Here is an 18,474-nt window from a genome sequence, read left to right as displayed (position 1 = left end):
GTTGTTCCTACAATTCTACAGAGCTCACCGTTTTAACCTGCTGAGTGCTGACATTTATTAAAGGTTATTCTTATCAGTGCTGGTAGAGTGTTAGAATGTAGAGGCGTCTTTTCAGAAATAAAATGGGGGATGGCAACAATCATTTACCACCTAAGCCACCTATTTACCAAAATAGTGGATCTACAAGATCACAGTGCGTCGCATTGTGTTGTATTGATCCACTATTTTCGGTTTTCTTTTTGGGGGGTGGGGGCTGTTTGATTATAATTTTAACCTATTCTGTCCAAAATTGGGATGCCAGGTTGAAAGTGGCTAGTAAAAAGCATATGGTATCTATAACATGTGTCACATTGATTGAAATATATATAGTTGGGGGGAAATAATTGAATTTGAGGTTAAATGTGAACACGAGGGGGTGGATTTTTTTCCCCCTGAGACTCCAAATGATGCCGTTAGAATGGATGGAGCTTATTGATCAAAAGGATATGTATAAGTTGGTCACTTTTTAATGGTCGTCAGCGTCACGTTATAGCCAAAATTCCAACACTCGCATTTCTGCCTCTGTCCTCCAGCGTGGAGGTGTTACGGTGAAATTGGTGACCTGGCGAAATGTGTGACCATCTTGTGGACTTCGCGTCAGTGTCAGCTGTTTGTTTATGAACAGAGTTAAACCTAGTGGAATTTAGCCCACATATTGTGAGTCCTCAATGTACAGGGTCCCCACGGTCATGAAATTCCTGGAAATATTTTGAAATAAAAAAAAATTAAATCCAGTACTGGAAAAGGTTTGGAATTGATCAAAGGTCCTGGAATTTATCAAGGGTCCTGGAAAAATATTTGGCTCTGCATTGTTTTTGGCTATTGATTTTGTTAACACAAAACATTTTCATAAACATGTATAACATTACACAAAATATGTAACATAAGTAGTTTTTCGCCGAACGGGCTGTGTGATGGCAGCCTAATGTATGTCTCAATTGTTAGGTTGCACTGCATAGGGTGCCAGGTTGGTCACGTGATAAAAATAACAGAGCTACAAGCTCACAACGTGCTGCAGCGTGATGAGTAGTTAGCTTGTAGACCTGTTTGTTTGTCACGTGACACCAACCTGGCAACTTGTGCAGGTTGTGTGTTTGCTGTCCCAACAAACAATCGCGAGCAACATGTGAATAGTCGGTGAAGCGTAAACGAACGCAGTTAAAATATATCGGTTGAACTAGTAGTATGATCCACAATGCCAGGGAAATGTTTGTTTAATAATTTGTGGCTTACAAATGAAAAGTTTAAAGACTGGGTAAAGCGAGAAGAGGACCCGAATAGAGCTGGCTGCAAGTTATGCCACAAATCTTAGCCGGATACTGTACTGTTCCTAAAATAAATGGCACTTTAAGTTTACCACTCTTGATTTGTTTTACATAATTATGTTCATCCCTCCTCGTGTCTGACAGTATCCTCTTGTTGAAAACTTAATAGGAAAAACATAGGAAAACCTACAACAAAAGTGTAATTTAAAACATCCTTGCATCCTTCATTACTTTTACATTCATAAATGGGGCAAATGCAAGGCAATATTATTTAAAAAAATAAGTCATACAGATGCCATAATGAGTCTTGCATTCCAGTGAGCTATGCCTTAATTTTGCACGAAATTTTGAATGGAATTGTACCATTCTATGCTTTATTTTTGCTACACTGCCTATCTTTGGGCATTGTACATAGGAGTAAGAGACACATTATTGCGCTGAATGATTGTTGTATAGGCCTGGAAATTGGGCTAAATATTCTGGAAAAGTTTTGGAAAAGTTTTGGAAATTCATTGCTAAAAATGTGTGGGGACCCTGATATTCAAAGATTTGCTAAAATGTTCACGAAAAAAAAAAAAGAATAGCCCAAAGTATAAAATAATGGTTACAGCAAACCAATCTAAAATGACACAGTATATGCGTTCCCGGATTGAATGGGTTAAGTGACTATAAGAGACTATGGGTTGCCTCCAAGTGGTGCTGCAGCTTTGATGGATTTGTATATTATTTTGACAGCGGCGGCGCTATCATCAGTGTTGTGTACATTAAATGTTGTTTCGTCACCTTGAAATAATGGCCTATGTAATTTCTTTTCAGAAAACAGAAATAACTGAACCAAAACAAATGTAATAATTTCACCCAAAACGTGACTTTGTATGTCAATATGACTATTAACATACAAATAACGCTGTCTGTCAGTTTCGTAACATAAGAGAATTAAATGACTTTGACTTTGACTTTTTTTGCCTAAAAAGTCACGTTGTCTTTAACAAAAAAAGAAACGCATGGGTTCCTGAGGCTACGTTGTCTTTGACTTAGGCAACATAAAATGGCCTACTGTAGGTGGGACCGTACCTATGTTCCCCAGGTTCTATGTTCCCTGCAAAAAAGGTTCTATGTTCCCCACTTACCAAAAAAGGTTCTCTGTTCCCTGGGTTCTATGTTCCCCTTTTACCTAAAAAAAGGTTCTATGTTCCCCGTTTACCCCAAAAAAGGTTCTATGTTCCCCATTAACAAAAAAAAGGTTCTATGTTCCCCGCTCACCCAAAAATGCAGGAAAAATACATTTTTAATTTCCAATTATTACTAACATCTCTGTTTCATCATACCAGTGACATCATCGTCAGGTTATTTTTTTTTTAACAAGATTTTGTTTAAACATATATATATATATTTTTATTAACGTGAGAACAATGCCTTTCATTATAGCATGCTAACTTTCCATGAATAGAAAGCCTGCAGTTTCTATTAGCATGGATTCCCTATTGATGATGTCACTGGTAGGCTGTCCACAGCCCTCCTCTGAAACAGACTGAGTAGACAAATATTGTACCATATATAATAAGCATTGGTGAGGACCAATTATATGAAGATATGCCCCAAATTTTTCACATGGGCCTGTTATAGCGCCACCAGGAGGCCGATTTGTGCAAAACCCATTTTTTGACATTACTCCTACAGATTTTATCCAAACGTCATGCAAATCGTTACACAGTATCTCTATAGTCATGTGATCAACCCGGATCTGTCCGATATCCCATATTTCATCCTGATTGGCTAAGGTTGGCTTCCAAAGTTTGCAGGATTGGTCCGTTTTGAACAAAATGCCTCGAATCATGAACGCAGCTTGCAATTTCCGTGAAATTTCACACGCACATTCCCACTAGGCCGAGGAAGAAATGCCACCCATTTCACATTGGCCTGTTATAGCGCCACCAGCAGGTCTAATTTAGCAAAACACATTTTTGGAACAAAATGCCACACATCATAAATGCAGTGTCCGATTGCTGTGAAAGGCCTAGGAAGAAATGGCACCCTTTTCACATTGGCCTATTATACCGCCACCAGGAGGCCACAATAACGTACCTGACCTGGCGTAGACCTGTGCTCCGAGGAGCACTTTTTCTAGTTGTATTTATTTTTGTGTGTAAAAAACTTTGTAACTTTTTTTATATGCTTTATAAATTAAGCACTTTGAAACTGAAGATGATGGCCAATGTTGATGATAGTAAAAATGATAATAATATCGTATCGATATCGTGAGCCCAATATCGTGTATCGTATCATATGTACCGTGAAATTAATGTATCGTGACACCCTTAAATAGATTTTGAGTCATGTCAAAGAAGTTTTCAAAACATGATATTTTAAAAACTGAAAAATTACAAATAACTAATGGGTATAAATACATGTATTTAAACCTTTTTAAATGTCTCACCATTTCCTGCATTTTTGGGTGAGCGGGGAACATAGAACCTTTTTTTGGTTGAGTGGGGAACATAGAACCTTTTTTAGAACCTTTTTTGGTTGAGTGGGGAACATAGAACCTTTTTTTGGATGAGTGGGGAACATAGAACCCTTTTTTGGTTGAGCGGGGAACATAGAACCCGGGGAACATAGAACCTTTTTTGGGGGGGGGGGGGAAACATAGAACCTGGGGAACATAGGTACGGTCCCCTGTAGGTCACACTCTTAACAAGCCATTATACTGTGGGATGGGAACAGCATGATCTTTTCGATATGGATATAGGCGATTTTACCAGAGGTGGCCAGTGTATATAGCTGATTTAGGCAAAAACATAATTTTCCTCAAAAAATGACGTTGGCCATTATTTTACGAAGGTGACTGTTTGTTTGTTTGTTTGTTTCCATATTGTCTTTGCATATAATATATAGAATTTTTGTTAAAGGGACAGTCATTTTTTTTTTAATTTTCTATCAATTACACACCCCATGAAGCCTTGAATTAATGGAGGTTTTTTTAGTTTTTGTCGCATTCCTGAGCCAATATTTTGATGATGGTTCTCTCGCTCTCGCTCTTGCTCTCTCTCGCGCTCTCTCTCGCTCTCTCTCTCGCGCTCTCTCTCGCTCTCTCTCTCGCTCTCTCTCTCTATAATGTAGGTAAGCTGGCGGAGGCCTCCTCCTCTGCGTGCTCCTCGCGGTCGGAAAGCCCCCAGCTCCTCCTCTGCCCCAAGGAGGCAGTGACGACTCCCACGCATTTGCCCCCCTACACCCCCAACCCCACTTTCAGCATCCTGCACAGCGCCCGCGCCACGCACGTTTTCAGGTAAGTGGAACCCAGACCAGTGTGGTTCACATCTCCCATTCACATTTTACATGGTGGTTCATCACTGGTTGTGGAAAAAAGGAATAAAATCCTACTCCTGTTTGTAGGATTTATTTGGTAAAGTTCTCTGGCTCTTTCTCAGACCTGGAGGTTCATCACTTGTTCATCACTGCTCTGGTCCTAAGGATTCCTGGTACTGCTGGTTTGCTATGCTCTGGTTCCCAAACCTTTTAGCTCGAGACCCAAAAGAGACATTTTATTGTCAAACTAGTGAAAATAGCAGATCTACAAGCGCCAGTAAGCTTCAGTACTTCTTAAACGTTTTATTGTCTCCGCCAGGCCGAAAGGCATGGCGAGAGAGTATATTTTACCCCCTGTCCGTCCATCCATCCGTCCGTCTGTGTGTGTGTGTGTGTGTGTGTGTGTGTGTGTGTGTGTGTGTGTGTGTGTGTCATTCTGTCATTTTGTGGACAGCTAATCTCTGGCACCGTTGGCTTGATCGCAGCGAAACTGTGCACACACACTCCCTGGTTGCCAGAATTTTTTCACATGGGCCTTTTATAGCGCCACCAGGAGGCCGATTTGTGCAAAACACATTTTTGAACAGTACTCCTACAGATTTTGGCCAAAAATCCCCCAAATCGGTACACAGTATCTCTATAGTCATTAAAAGAAACGGCTCATTTCAGATTTTTCATATTCCATCCTGATTGGCAAAAATTGTCTCTCAAAGTTTGCAGGAGTACTCCGTTTCGAACAAAATGCCTCAAATCATGAACACAGCATGCAATTTCCGTGAAATTTTGCACACACATTCCCATTAGGCCGGGGAAGAAATGCCATTTGAAAATGTTTAAATCAGCCTCATGGTGGCGCTGTAACAGGCCGATTTGTGTTTTTACCTATAACTGCACCGATCAGTGTAAAACTTTGTATGCACACTCTCAAGAGGCCAAGGAAAAACCTTTGCCCTGCATTTTTCACATATGCCTTTTATAGCGCCACCAGGAGGCAGACTTATGTAAAACACATTTTTTTATATTAAGCCTTCAGATTTTATCAAAATTTCACGCAAATCGGTACACATGATCTCTATAGTAATGTGATCAAGACGGATCTGTTTGATTTTTCATATTCCATCCGGATTGGCTAACATTGACATGTAATGTTTGCAGGAGTGGCCCGTTTTGAACAAAATGCAGCAAATCATGAACGCAGCGTCCGATTGCGGTGAAACTTTGAATGCACATTTGCACTACGTTGAGGAACAAATGCCACCCTTTTAACATTGGCCTGTTATAGCGCCACCAGCAGGTCAAATTTAGCAAAACAAATTTTTAGAACAAAATGCCTCAAATCATGCATGCAAGTGTCCGATTGCCGTGCACGGCCTAGGAATAAATGGCACCCTTTTCACATTGGCCTATTATAGCGCCACCAGGAGGCCATAATAACCTACCTGACCTGGCGGAGACTTGTGCTCCGAGGAGCACTTTTTCTAGTTTTATTTCATTTTTTAATGATTCCTTTTTGATTCGATTTTTTAATGAAGATTAAACTTTTCTTTTTACCTGCAACCCCAAAAATGGGTCCCGACACACTGTTTGGGAAACACTGTTCTAGTAGTCTCGTGTGGCCAGACTGTTGCCTCCCACAATGTTTCCGGTCATACAGTCTGGGACTCAGAAGCTCTGATCATGATTAAAATAAAGCGGATGTAAAGCCTCCTCCCCACTTCCGTTTCGTCTTTACAGTCGAGCAAATGTCTCCTAATATAAATCAAAATCATCTAAGCATATATTATAGCTTGCTGCTGAGGAGAAAAGGAAATTAAAAAATAAAATGTAAATATATTTTAAAATATGTTTTCGTGACCGGAAATGCCAGCTTCCGTTACTCGGATTTCGGGAGGTGTAGTTCCAGACTCTATATAGCATTCGGAGATTGTGGAATAGTTGTCTGGCGACGCAAGACTACTGCTCTAGTACTGCTTGTCCGTCCGTCCGTCCGTCTGTCCTTCCTTCCTTCCCTGTGAATGTCTTCTGTGGTTTTTAACAGCAGCCTTTATGTTGCATTACTACCACCTACTGTACTTATGTCTGCTTTGTTATATCATCTTCTCAGTGCAATTACATACAGTCTTACATGCTTACATTACTTTTGTCAAAGCAGAGGTTTTGTTTTGTTCAGCTCCTTTCCTTTTTTCCTCTGGTTCCCTTTGCACCATTTAATTCCCCTCCAGTCTCTTCACAGCTTCCGCGTACAACATTTTATTTTCTTTCCTTACCTTGATTTCCCTGATTCTTTTAGGGCATTGTGCAGATTAGTGGTGGAAAATATAATCGATTCAGCAATTAATCGTGATTCACAAATGTCAAAAATCGATTATTTAAAAAAAATCACACCCAGTGTGAAGTGAGCGGTGCTATTTATGAGTTATTAATTTCATCATGCATCTCGGTAGCCAATCACAGCACGTCCTGCAAAGTGACGTGCTTAAATTTTTTACATTATTATTAATTTCATCATGCGTCTCGCTAGCCAATCACAGCGCGTCTGCGAAGTTTGAAGTTAATTTCATCATGTGTCTCGCTAGCCAATCACAGCACCTCCTGCAAAGCTTAGCCTATGGCCGTGTTTTCCACAGCATGGCGTCACAGCGAAAGACAAATTTTCATGACGGAAAGAAAAACTTTCACCACGAATGGGTCCTAAACCCTCTTATAGCTAAAAAAAAATTATATATATATTCAAAAGATTTGTTTTCATCATATCGCTAATTGCATAGAGCAGCAGCCATATTTTGGTTGATTATCAGAATATTGAGAAGCCTTTGTTATAAGTCAGTATTATTTTCTTGTTGGTTTTCTGCAATTGTTGATGTTGGCAAATATAACCTTCCAGTTGACAGTGACACATCTCTTCCATTAGTTTTTATTATCAATAAAAGATAATGGAAGTAAATGAATCGCGAATCGCAATTTAATTGAATCGTAGCCCTCAGAATCGAATTGAATCTCAGGTACCTACCAATTTCCGCCCCTAGTGCAGTTTACAGTTACTACATTTTACTGGTACTTGGTCTTCTTCACACTCCTTTCTGTTGCATTCCACCTTTCCACATCTCCCACACTTTCTGTCTCCTCTGCATCCCTTTGAATGTGATATCTCAGGAACACCTTGATGGAACAAACGTCCACTTGGACTCATGGATGAACTGATTAGAAGTATTGATTGATTGATGACTTTATTGATTTGTTTCTTATTTTCTTATTTATAATTTTCTTGTCCAGTGACGGCGTCATTCAGCTGATCTGCGTCTCCAAGGGAACAGGCTTGGGACTCCTCCTCAAGGGTGGAGCCAATCGCTCTGAAGGACCAATGGTGTTCATTCAGGAAATAGTTCCCGGAGGTGACTGTCAGAAGGTGAATTGCTTCACTCTCTAGCTTAATAATAGTAATATAAAAAACTGGTCTTCAACATGGGGTCCAGGACCCCTAGGGCGTCCTCAGTTACTACATGGGGGCCGCCAGTTTGTTTTGTGGATTTCTTTTAAAATATGTATTTATTATATTATATTAGGTATATTATATGTATTTTCTCTTCTTCTCCGCAAGTGCTGACGTTTTTACCACTGAGCTAATGCCTGCTTGCTCTGGGGAGAAATGTAATTTTGACCCATTTTCCTTATTAGGAACATTTTCCTGGTCCTCATTTATGATAAAACAAAATTGAGTTAGGCTTATAGTTAGGGAATTTTAGCAAGATGTTTGGACCATCTGTGAAAAAATGTACTACCAATAACTTTCTTCACCAATGTGTTCTTATAGGTGTCTAGAATCATCTCTCAATTAATGCAAACCTAAATCCTCGTGGAAAATCCTGGAGAGACAAAGTTAAGGAGCCCAGAGGGCTTGGGTTTAAAAATATGAAAAAAATTAATAAAAGTCTAAAATTAACTTGTGAGGTGTCTAACTAGGGCAGGGGCTTTCAACTGATTGTGAACCAGGGACCACCACCCTGACTAAGACTCAACCTGGGGACCACTGTTGTGTTGGGAGGGGATATGGGCTAAGATTAGTTTTTTTGGTAACACTAAGGGCAGGTACAGACTGCAGGACCTTTAAGTGCTCGGGGGGTCCATCTGATCGTTAAGCATTACACACTGCAGGAGTTTATTTCTTGAAATCGGCTGTCATATATCGTTGTGGTTTTCACACTATAGATTGATCCCCGACCAGGGATTACACACTGTAGGATAGTTCACTAGGATGGAGGATCTCCAGAGTCAGACCCAATACATACATTTGTGTTTATTCCAATTCATTTTAATCGACGTATCCCGTGATATGCCTCTCGATCTCCCTCTCTCTCTCTCTCTCACTCTCTCGCACGGCAAGTGCGCAGAAGCAGTCAGTGACAGAGTTGCCATGTCCGCTTATTATAAGCGACTTTGGGATTGTTTTTCTGTAAAGTTGCTTGAAAGTGTAGTTGCTTTTTTGGCCTTGTTTCCTAATGTTGTTTGAACCAGTTGTTCTCAAAAATGTTCATGGCAAGGACCCTCAAATTAATATTTGTCCGCAGAGGCGCAGACCTCCCCCTTCTGAAAATATGTTGTGCCATAGACCCCCATACAAGATCTGCGTGGATTTGGAAAATATTTCCAAAACAAATTCCCCCCCAAGATTTCTTCTTTTAATACAACGTGAGCTTGTAGATCGTCTATTTTCAAGTATCCAATGTATTTGTATATAGGCTTCATGCATAGTCGCTTGTTGGGCTTGTTTTCACAAACCTGGTTGCTTATTTCTCTCGCAAAATCTGGCAACACTCACAGACAAACACATACACACACACACACACACACACACACACACATACATACAGATCGCTCGCTCTCTGTGTGTGTCTCTCTCTCTCTCTATCTCTGTGCAATAGTCTCAAATAAACAGCCCCCTTCGAGCACACTCGCTCACTCTCATTCTGTTTTATAATAATGTTTAACTTAATACAGGACTGGACAGTAACTATGCGGTGGATCTGTTTGTTGTGGCTGTAATGTGCTCTCATTGGCTGTGGCGCTGATCTCCTCGCAGACCCCTTTCATACTGTATGATACTGTGAGATGTCTAGTCGGCGACATAGCTGAATATCTAACAGGGTAGTTATCTGAAAACGGTCGGAAAGCCATCGCAGAGCGGATAATCGCGGCTAGATCGTGTCGCAGAGCCTTTCACACACAGCGAGCATTATCTCGCCGATCAAAGGCCGATCTGCGTCAGATCGGGAGGTTTTGTCAGCGAGCGCCAAAAAAGGTCGCCGACAGCATTATCGGACCAAATATCCTGCAGTCTGTACCTGCCTTAACACTATGCATCCCAGGTCTATAATATATTCTGATCAGCTTATAACTCTGTATGATTAGAGTTATAAGAACTAAAATATGCATAACCCTTTATAACACTGTTTCTCAACCAATTGTCCATAGACACATGTTCTTAAATAATGACTGTTAAGGGCTTGATATAATTCATTGCACGATACTATGCGCAACACTTTTAATCAAGCCCTTAATTAACAGTCACTATTTAACTGAAATATAATGCTAGTGAGCAGAGCGTTTTTGAGTGTTTGAGTGTTTGAGTGTTTTTGAGAATTTCTCTTACTTCATCCAGCCCTCTATTAAACTCATGTTAACTGATGAGTGAGCAGACACATGCTATTATATGGGCACATTTCCTAATAATGATGGCGCAACCAGGCCACACTTCCACTTCTTGAGATTCCAGTTCCCTTTTCTGTGGAAGTTCCAGTAACTGCTGTCAACAACATTGAAGTGTCATCTTAGGTCATTGAGTGAACTGTTTCTCAACTAGTGGTCCATGACATGATCACGGGTGGTCCATGTTTGTCTCTTCTTGGCTATAGTGGAGTCTCATGTCTCATGTCATTTTCTGGCTCAAACCTTGCCCTGTACATATTGTTCAAGTATGCCAGCATGAAAATGCTACTGTCACAGAGATGCGTAGTTACAAAAGGTCAAATACATTTTGCTTTTACTTTTAATGAGTCTGGTGCTTCCATGAGGACGTTTTTTTTTCCAAGGGGGCGGGATCAAAACAATGGCTCTCGACGCAATTGGTTAGACCTACAACCAACTACCAATTACAGTCTCCCATATTCGAATACTGGGCCATGATTGGTTACACACGTCTTCTGGAGCAGGAAATGGATTCTCTATGGAGCGGTGCCAGACCCAAATCGCAGAGTGCAATTTATTTTTGCACTCGCAGATTCGTCTGGTCCCAGGCTACCTCTTGACAGAGTCTGTGGACATGGCAATGAGCTGATCCTCTTTTGTGGTTAAGCTTGAAGTACTTTTGGAATTGAAGCATAAGCGTCCTCAAAGGACCACTGATGATGATGATAATGTCTTTAATTCCTCAAATACAAAGTTACTAAGTTTCTCAAAAAATAAAAAAAAATAAAAGAATCTTCACTTTCCTACAATACTGAATGCATGATTAGGGACCACATGCAATACCTCCACGGACCACCAGTGGTCCACGGACCACCAGTTGAAAACCCCTGAACTAGGGGTTTTCAGGGGTGCTGAATCCATTCCAACCATTATGTTTGAGTAAAAATGTCTCCCTGGCCATATAATATTGGTATATTGGTTATTGTTAAGCTGCTCATGAAGGCCAGGTCCATTCGGCAAGATAGTGCCCACCCACTCGAGCCAGAGTACAGGCTGTTTCCATCTGGCCGTCGTCTGGGTGCCCCTGGTGTCAAAAATAACAGATACAAGCACTCCTTTGTCCCTGCCTCAATTCGTGCAATCAACGCTGCCAGTAACAGGTAAAGGATATGTTACTGATGATGACGATGTTGAAACAAGAACTTTATGCCGGCACTTTATATCCTATCACTTTTTTCTGAATGTAGCCTTTTATTTTTATCTCTTGCACTAGATGCGCCCAGACTTCTGTTTTATGCTATGGTGTTTCATGTCTGTTGTTGTCCTGTACTGTCTGTATGTTTTAAACCACTACTCTTGCTGTAAACCTAATTGCCCTTTTGGGACATTAATAAAGACCTTGAACCTTGTAATGTACAGCACAGTTTATAATCAATAGTAGGGATTGGGGTGTTGTTGAATTGATTCTATTCTGAAAAATAAATTAAGAAAATATTGCTAAACACTTGATAAGAATGTACACCTACTGTGCACATGCTCAGTGGGATACACTGTCTGCATGTGGGGACTTAAGGAGCCTTAACTTTGATTGTCTCTCCAGGATTTTCCACGAGGATTTGGGTTTGCATTAATTGAGATGATGAGAAGATGATGATTCTAGACACCTATAAGAACACATTGGTGAAGAAAGCTATTGGTAGTAATTTTTTTCACAGATGGTCCAAACATCTTGCTAAAATTCCCTAACTATTACAATTAAGAAAAGATTCAGGTTGCAGTTAGGGTTAGGATTAGACACTTAGACACAGGTTTGGGGGTTACGGTTAGGAGTTATGCCTGATTTCTACTTAGTTGTGCACCGAAAATAGCAGATCTATGTACAAGCTGTGAGCTTGAAGATCGCCTTGTAGATAATGGTTTAGGGTTAAAAATAGCAAAAAAACGTTCATAGAATCGGCTTCCTAAAAGTTGATGTTCTCCCAAGTATAGTAATACAAGAGTGTGTGTGTGCGTGTGTGTGTGTGTGTGTGTGTGTGTGTTCAGGATGGCAGGCTACAGGCTGGGGACCAGCTGGTGTCCATCAACAAGGAGTCTCTGATTGGACTGACGTACGAGGAGGCCCGCAACGTCCTGACACGCACCACACTCAGGTAGGACAACAGCTAGACAGACAGACATCAGGGGTCTTCAATGTTTTTCAGCCCAAGGACCCCCTAGCTGAGAGACAGATGTAGCAGGGACCCCCCCCCCCCACTACATATTCTATAAAACTGTGTTGCAGATTCATTTTTTTCATATATAGTTGGACTCATGTTAATGTGTTTTTTCAGATAGTTAACATTTTAAACCCTCAATATTTAGTCAACCATTGGCTCTGTTCCTGGTCTGCTCTTTTTCCCCTCCACATCAACTCTTCGAAAATAGCCGCTCACAACGCCTCGCGCTGCGAGGCGTTGTGAGCTTGTAGATCGGCTATTTTCGGCTAATGTTCACCATCACACAAAGATTTGGTGGACCCCTGTAGTAGCTCTAAGGACCCTCTAGGGGCCTCTTCAACAGGGGGTCCCCCTGTTGAAGACCCCTGGTGTTGGTGTTACACTAAGTGTGTGTGTGTGTGTGTGTGTGTGTGTGTGTGTGTGTGTGTGTGCGTGTGTGTGCGTGCGTGCGTGCGTGCGTGCGTGTGTGCGCGTGCGTGTCGCATCGTCCCCCAGACCAGACCCAACGGTGGAGATTGCCTTCATCAGACGGACGTCTTCTTCCGGTTCCAGCGGTGGACCCCAGAGCCCCAGCTCTCTGCAGGGGCCTCCTACTGCCGGGCGGGGGGCCCAGACCAGCACCATGGGCTCCGGTAAGACACACATGCCTCACCCTGGTGGTCCCCCAAATCCCATCCGGTCCAAACCGCAGACCCGGTCTGCAGTCAGCCTCAGCCAGAGAGACGGACAGAGAACTAGTCTAGTTCAGGGGTTCTCAATCCCCATCTGAATTATTATTATATTTTTATGCCTTTATTGATGGTTGAACAGTAGACTGACAGGAAATTGGGAGAGAGATGGGGGGGGGTGACACGTAACAAAGGTCGTCGGGAACGGGACTCGAACCCGCGACGCGCCGTCAGGCTGGATTACCAGCCTAGGTGCCCAGACGGCTACGCCAGCCGCCCGGGCCTGAAAACATTTTTCCAGGGACCCTCAGAAGAGAAGATTTATGTTTTAAAAAAATATCATAATATATTTCCAAACATTTTCAATATTTTTCAAACATTTAAAAAGAAATAGCAGATGTACAAGCTGTGAGCTTGTAGATCTGTTACTTTAGAATAGCCCTAGGGGTCCCGGACCCCCTGTTGAAGACCCCTGCATTAGATGGTGGGCCAGAACCTAATCAAGGGCTAATTTAGGACCGGGAACATGTGACAAACCACCTTAATAATATACAATACCTATAAATAGATGTGTGTGTGTGGTGTAACTGCTGATAGAAATGTGTGTGTAATCAAGTATTACACTGTCTCTGTCGGGTGGAAACCTCGTATGTCAAATTCAAAAGTATCAAAAGTAGCAGATCTACAAGCTTGCAGATCTGCTACTTTTGATGCTTTTGTGTGACGCTGTAGTGTGATCAAGTAGGGCGTTAATTTACGAGAAAACACAAAAAGTTAGGATATGGAGATGAGAGGTTTCTGCCCGACAGCGACGATACGTGTAGATAGAAGGCACTGTGCCTTAGCAAGGTTATTATAGTTAAAGACAACTAATGAAATAACGAAAACTAATAAATTAAAAAATCATTTTAGTTGACTGAACTAAATAAAAGCTAGAATTAAAAGAAAACGATAGCTAACAGAAAATGTATTGTGTGTTTACAAAACTAACTTAAACAAACTGAAATTATAGACAAAATGCCCTTTGTTTTCGTTTTTCTCGTTGACTGTCCAACAGTAACTGAATATATATTTTTAAATGGTATCTTTTGTTGAGTTTTTATTACACAATACTTACTCTGACCTTTTTTAAATCCTGCACCTGACAAATAACACAAAGTATGAAAAAAACTAAAACTAACACTAAAACTAATAAAAACTATTCTAAAATTGAACTAATAAAAACGAAACTAAAACGAAACTAATAAAAACAAGCAAACCCGCTCTAAAAACGTATTAAAACTAATTGGATTAGAAAATAAATTGTCAACAAAAAATAAACTATAATGAAAAATCCAAAACTGGAGACAGAAACTGGAGACAGACAGACTCCCTTTCACCCAAGAGCGCTTTCATTGTTCAAGGTCTCTGATTAGAAAGGTGAATCACAGTTTTGGTTAGTTTTTTTTAAACGTCAGAAACGTTTTTCATCCTAAAGTCTTAACTCATTCAGTGCCAATGAAATAAAAAAAATAATTGCGAACTGTGCCAGCAATTTTTTCAAGTAGTCACAGAATATTTATCTCCAGTATAATCGATCCCCTGATGGGTGCTAATCACTGAGGGTTGCACTGTGTGGTTTCACAAATGTCAACGAGGTCATTGGACCTTGTTGACATTAATTGTCTGCCTTTTGAAAATAACATAATAACATTGAAAAATACATAGTAAAAACAAAGTGCTCAGGAGCCGAGATACAGACTTTTTCAGTAATAATAATCTCTTGAAAATAGATCTACAAGCTCACAATGCATCACGATGCGACGCATTGTGAGCTTGTAGATCGGCTATTTTAGGAAAAGAGGCCAGCAGGAGGTCTGGCCTCTGATTGGCCCAGGAGGTGTGAGCGCGTGGCGAAACGCGGCCCCGCTGACGTTATATCTGTCTTTCTGTGATGTCATCGACCTGACCCTCTAGCCAGGGACAACACCGGGCAGACTGTGGGGCCAGCTTCACAATGCAGAACAAACTATATAGGCTCTATGCACAGCAGCCATATTGGAAATTGCTGGTTCACTTCATACATTTAACTTCCTTGCTCTTTAGAGCCACATACTTTCCTTTGAAGTCAAAAGGCAGAGCAGGTGTCAAACACAGAACCAAAACGGCCTGGAGATGCCGGCCAAACTCAAACTTTTGGACGGTCTGAAGCCTATTTTTTAAGATCTTGGGGGTGCCGGACAACCAAGAACAGGCTTAGGTTAAAATAGCATTGAACCAAAGGGGGGCGGCTGACGTAGCCGTCTGGGCACCGATGCTGGTAATCTGATGATCGGGAAAGAGAGAAGTTAGATTGTCCATCTTTTCAAGGCCACATGTTTTATTGTTATGATGACAGGAAGCACTGATATTAACCAAGGACATGTCCATAGTTTAGCCACTGCGCCCTCCGGTGGACAGCTTTGTAGACAGAGTGACATACTGTACGTGCACACAGGCACACAATTACTAATAAAATGCATTTATTCATGCATTTTCTCTCTCTCTCTCTCTCTCTCTCTCTCTCTCTCTCTCTCTCTCTCTCTCTCTCTCTCTCTCTCTCCCCCCCCCCCCCCCCCTCCCTGTCTCCAGTCTCTCCATCCTGTGGTGTGCCAGTAGACAGTCAGTCCCCAGACAGGAAGTGTTCCATCACAACCAGCAGTCGCCTCAAACTGGAGCGACTGGAGCAGGTCTGTCTGTCAGTCACTGTCTGTCCGTCTGTCACTCACAGTCTGTCTTCTGTGCTTAGAAAAATCTAATGGATCAATAATCTATTAGTGTGACCCTGAGAGGATCAATAGTTGATATCCCATCCAGTGCACTCAGTCATGTCACGTGCGCTTGTTTGTGTGTGCGTGTGTGTGTGCGCGAACGAACAAACGTATATGTGTTTGTCAATGTTTCATTTTCAGAGAAGTGATTTTAACATACAGGCTCACACGTGATATGTGTCCTGTGTGTGTGTGTGTGTGTGTGCGTGTGTTGCAGGCGCTGGACATCCTTGGCTTAAAGCCCACAGAGTGCCAGTGGCGGGCACTGTGCTGTGGACTCCATACGGACCCAGCAGGGACGGTGGACTACGCAGGTAAGAACCTCCTCCATCCATCCATCCATCCCTGATGACCTCTGTGACCTTTGTAACCTTTCCCCTCGCACCCTGTAAACAAATGTCACCTGACGTTAACTCTTATTTGTATCCGCTCACTGAGCAATGCTTGACTGGGTTTGATGCTCTCATATTGTCACTGTCGGGTGGAAATCAAAGTTGTTACTTTTCAGGAAATGGAAAGAATGAGACAGTTTAAAAATAGCCTATTTTTGCTACTTTTGTGTGACACTGTAGTTAAGTATGATGAAGTAATAGGGCATTAAAGGGATAGTTCACCCAATTATTTTTTAATTTTTTCTACTGATTAGTCACTCCATGGAGACTCATGGATATTTTGTAATTTTTGTCGCATTCCTAAGCCAATAATTTGATGACCAGCGGACGGGTAGGCAGCGGTTTCGGTAGAAGACACAAAGGAGAGTCTTTGTGTCTCTACCGGAACCGCCGCCTGTCATCAAATCCCTTTTAATTTACGGGAAAAAAAACATAAAAAGTTGTAAAATGGAGACACCGCAACGATATCCATCTTCTCTATTAGGTGTTTCAAACACCAGTGGGCAAGTCAAAATATCAAGGCACACCTGTATTCATACCGGACAATTAGCCAGTCTAGTTGCATGCTGCTGGTGTTGCACATTGAAAATAGCTACAGCATTGGTTCTCAAAATGGGGTCAGGGGACCCCCAGGGGTCCTTGGCAGGGCACCAGAGGGTCCCCAGCTAAATAATTTAATATAGCGTCACAATCATTTTAACCACTTTAACCATTATTGTGTACTTAAGCTATTTTTGAAAAATCGTGAAAAGCCAACATTTGGAACTCAAATCTTTGCTTCTGGGGGTCCCTGGAACAAAATATTTTGAGATGGGGGTCCGTGGCCAAATACATACAATACAAATTTGGGGGTCCTTGACATAAAAAAGGTTGAGAACCACTGATCTACAGTACAAGCTGTTCCTTGTGCCATCAAGTCTTTGAAAAGTTATTTTTTGGACTTTAGACAAATGGTGATCTCCAAAATGTATATAACAAAATGTATTGCTCATGAAAATAATGCAGTATTATACCAGAGGTACTTTTCTTTGATATACTAGTCGAATAGTTGGGAAAAAAAAGAAAGAAAAAAAAAAGTTTTAATGCCATAGTAATGGCCCATCTTACTATTATTATTATCCTCCTGACTTTATTTTTTATTAAAAGGGGGTCAAAAGTATGCCCAATAAAAGCCTATTATTGGGCAATGGGGATCCTTGGAGACGCTGCTGTGGTGCTGTGCTGCTGTGCCAGAAGCGCTTCCCTTAAAACGCCATAAAAATAAGGGCAGGAGGATAATAATAATAGTAATATAGTAGTAGGATGGCATTAAAACAATGACCCCCCTAAAAAAAAATATATATGTTTTATTTTTACTTTTTAATTTTTTTAAATGTAAATTTCGACTAGTCGACTACCACTGGGTCAAATTAGTCGACCTGTAAAAATCTCTAGTCGTGTGTGTGTGTGTGTGTGTGTGTGTGTGTGTGTGTGTGTGTGTGTGTGTGTGTGTGTGTGTGTGTGTGTGTGTGTGTGTGTGTGTGTGTGTGTGTGTGTGTGTGTGTGTGTGGTGTCGCGTGCAGACTTTGAGAGTCTGACCAGAGAGCTGTTTGGGCTTCAGTGGGAGGAGGAGTCGGAGGTCAGCCAGGGGTCAAGGTTCGCTTCTGATGAGCTTCTCAATCTGCTGGAGTCTCCCACCAACCTGCAGGTATATCCACTACACAACAATACAAGCACTACATCACATCACTGCTTCTCAAACAGTGCGTTGGGACACATTTGTTGGTCGCGGACCCATTTTTGGGGGGGGGGGGTCGCGAGTAAATATCCATTTTTTTCGTTTTGTAGACGGCTCTTTTCACTAGTTTGAGTCCCTCCCGGGGAAACCTCACATTCCTCATTTAGGTCTCGAGCTAAAAAGCACTGCATGACATTACATTCACACCTTTCAAGTACATTTACTCGCCAGTCACTTTCACTTAATTAATTAATTAATTACAATTTCAGGTACTTTTACTTTGCTTGAGTATGTCCATTTCTTGATACTTTTTAACCCCCCCCCCCGACATCTAAGAGGCTTCTAACGCCACTGCATGTATTATAACTTTAGCCTTAACCCACAACTAACCCTAACCCTT

General features: G+C 41.5%; 1 protein-coding gene across 1 annotated transcript in view; it reads left to right on the top strand.

Annotated features, from left to right (window-relative positions):
- The window catches only part of LOC308105025 (syntaxin-binding protein 4-like), a gene marked incomplete at its 3' end in the record, with an annotated part of 75,398 nt that overhangs the window by 2,542 nt on the left and 54,382 nt on the right, over positions 1–18,474 (top strand). The window contains exons 4-10 of the mRNA XM_080455660.1: positions 4,425–4,590; positions 7,884–8,016; positions 12,336–12,442; positions 13,004–13,140; positions 15,787–15,884; positions 16,183–16,279; positions 17,920–18,044. Coding sequence (XP_080311786.1) covers positions 7,972–8,016; positions 12,336–12,442; positions 13,004–13,140; positions 15,787–15,884; positions 16,183–16,279; positions 17,920–18,044 — 609 coding nt within the window. The 5' untranslated portion in view covers positions 4,425–4,590; positions 7,884–7,971. The remainder of the gene's footprint in view (positions 1–4,424; positions 4,591–7,883; positions 8,017–12,335; positions 12,443–13,003; positions 13,141–15,786; positions 15,885–16,182; positions 16,280–17,919; positions 18,045–18,474) is intronic.

This window comes from Gymnoscopelus braueri (assembly GCF_963280865.1).
Source record: "Gymnoscopelus braueri genome assembly, chromosome: 17".
In the NCBI taxonomy this organism is placed as follows: Eukaryota; Metazoa; Chordata; class Actinopteri; order Myctophiformes; family Myctophidae; genus Gymnoscopelus; species Gymnoscopelus braueri.
Note: the sequence above shows the minus strand (reverse complement) of the source record. Positions and strands in the feature narration are given on the sequence as shown.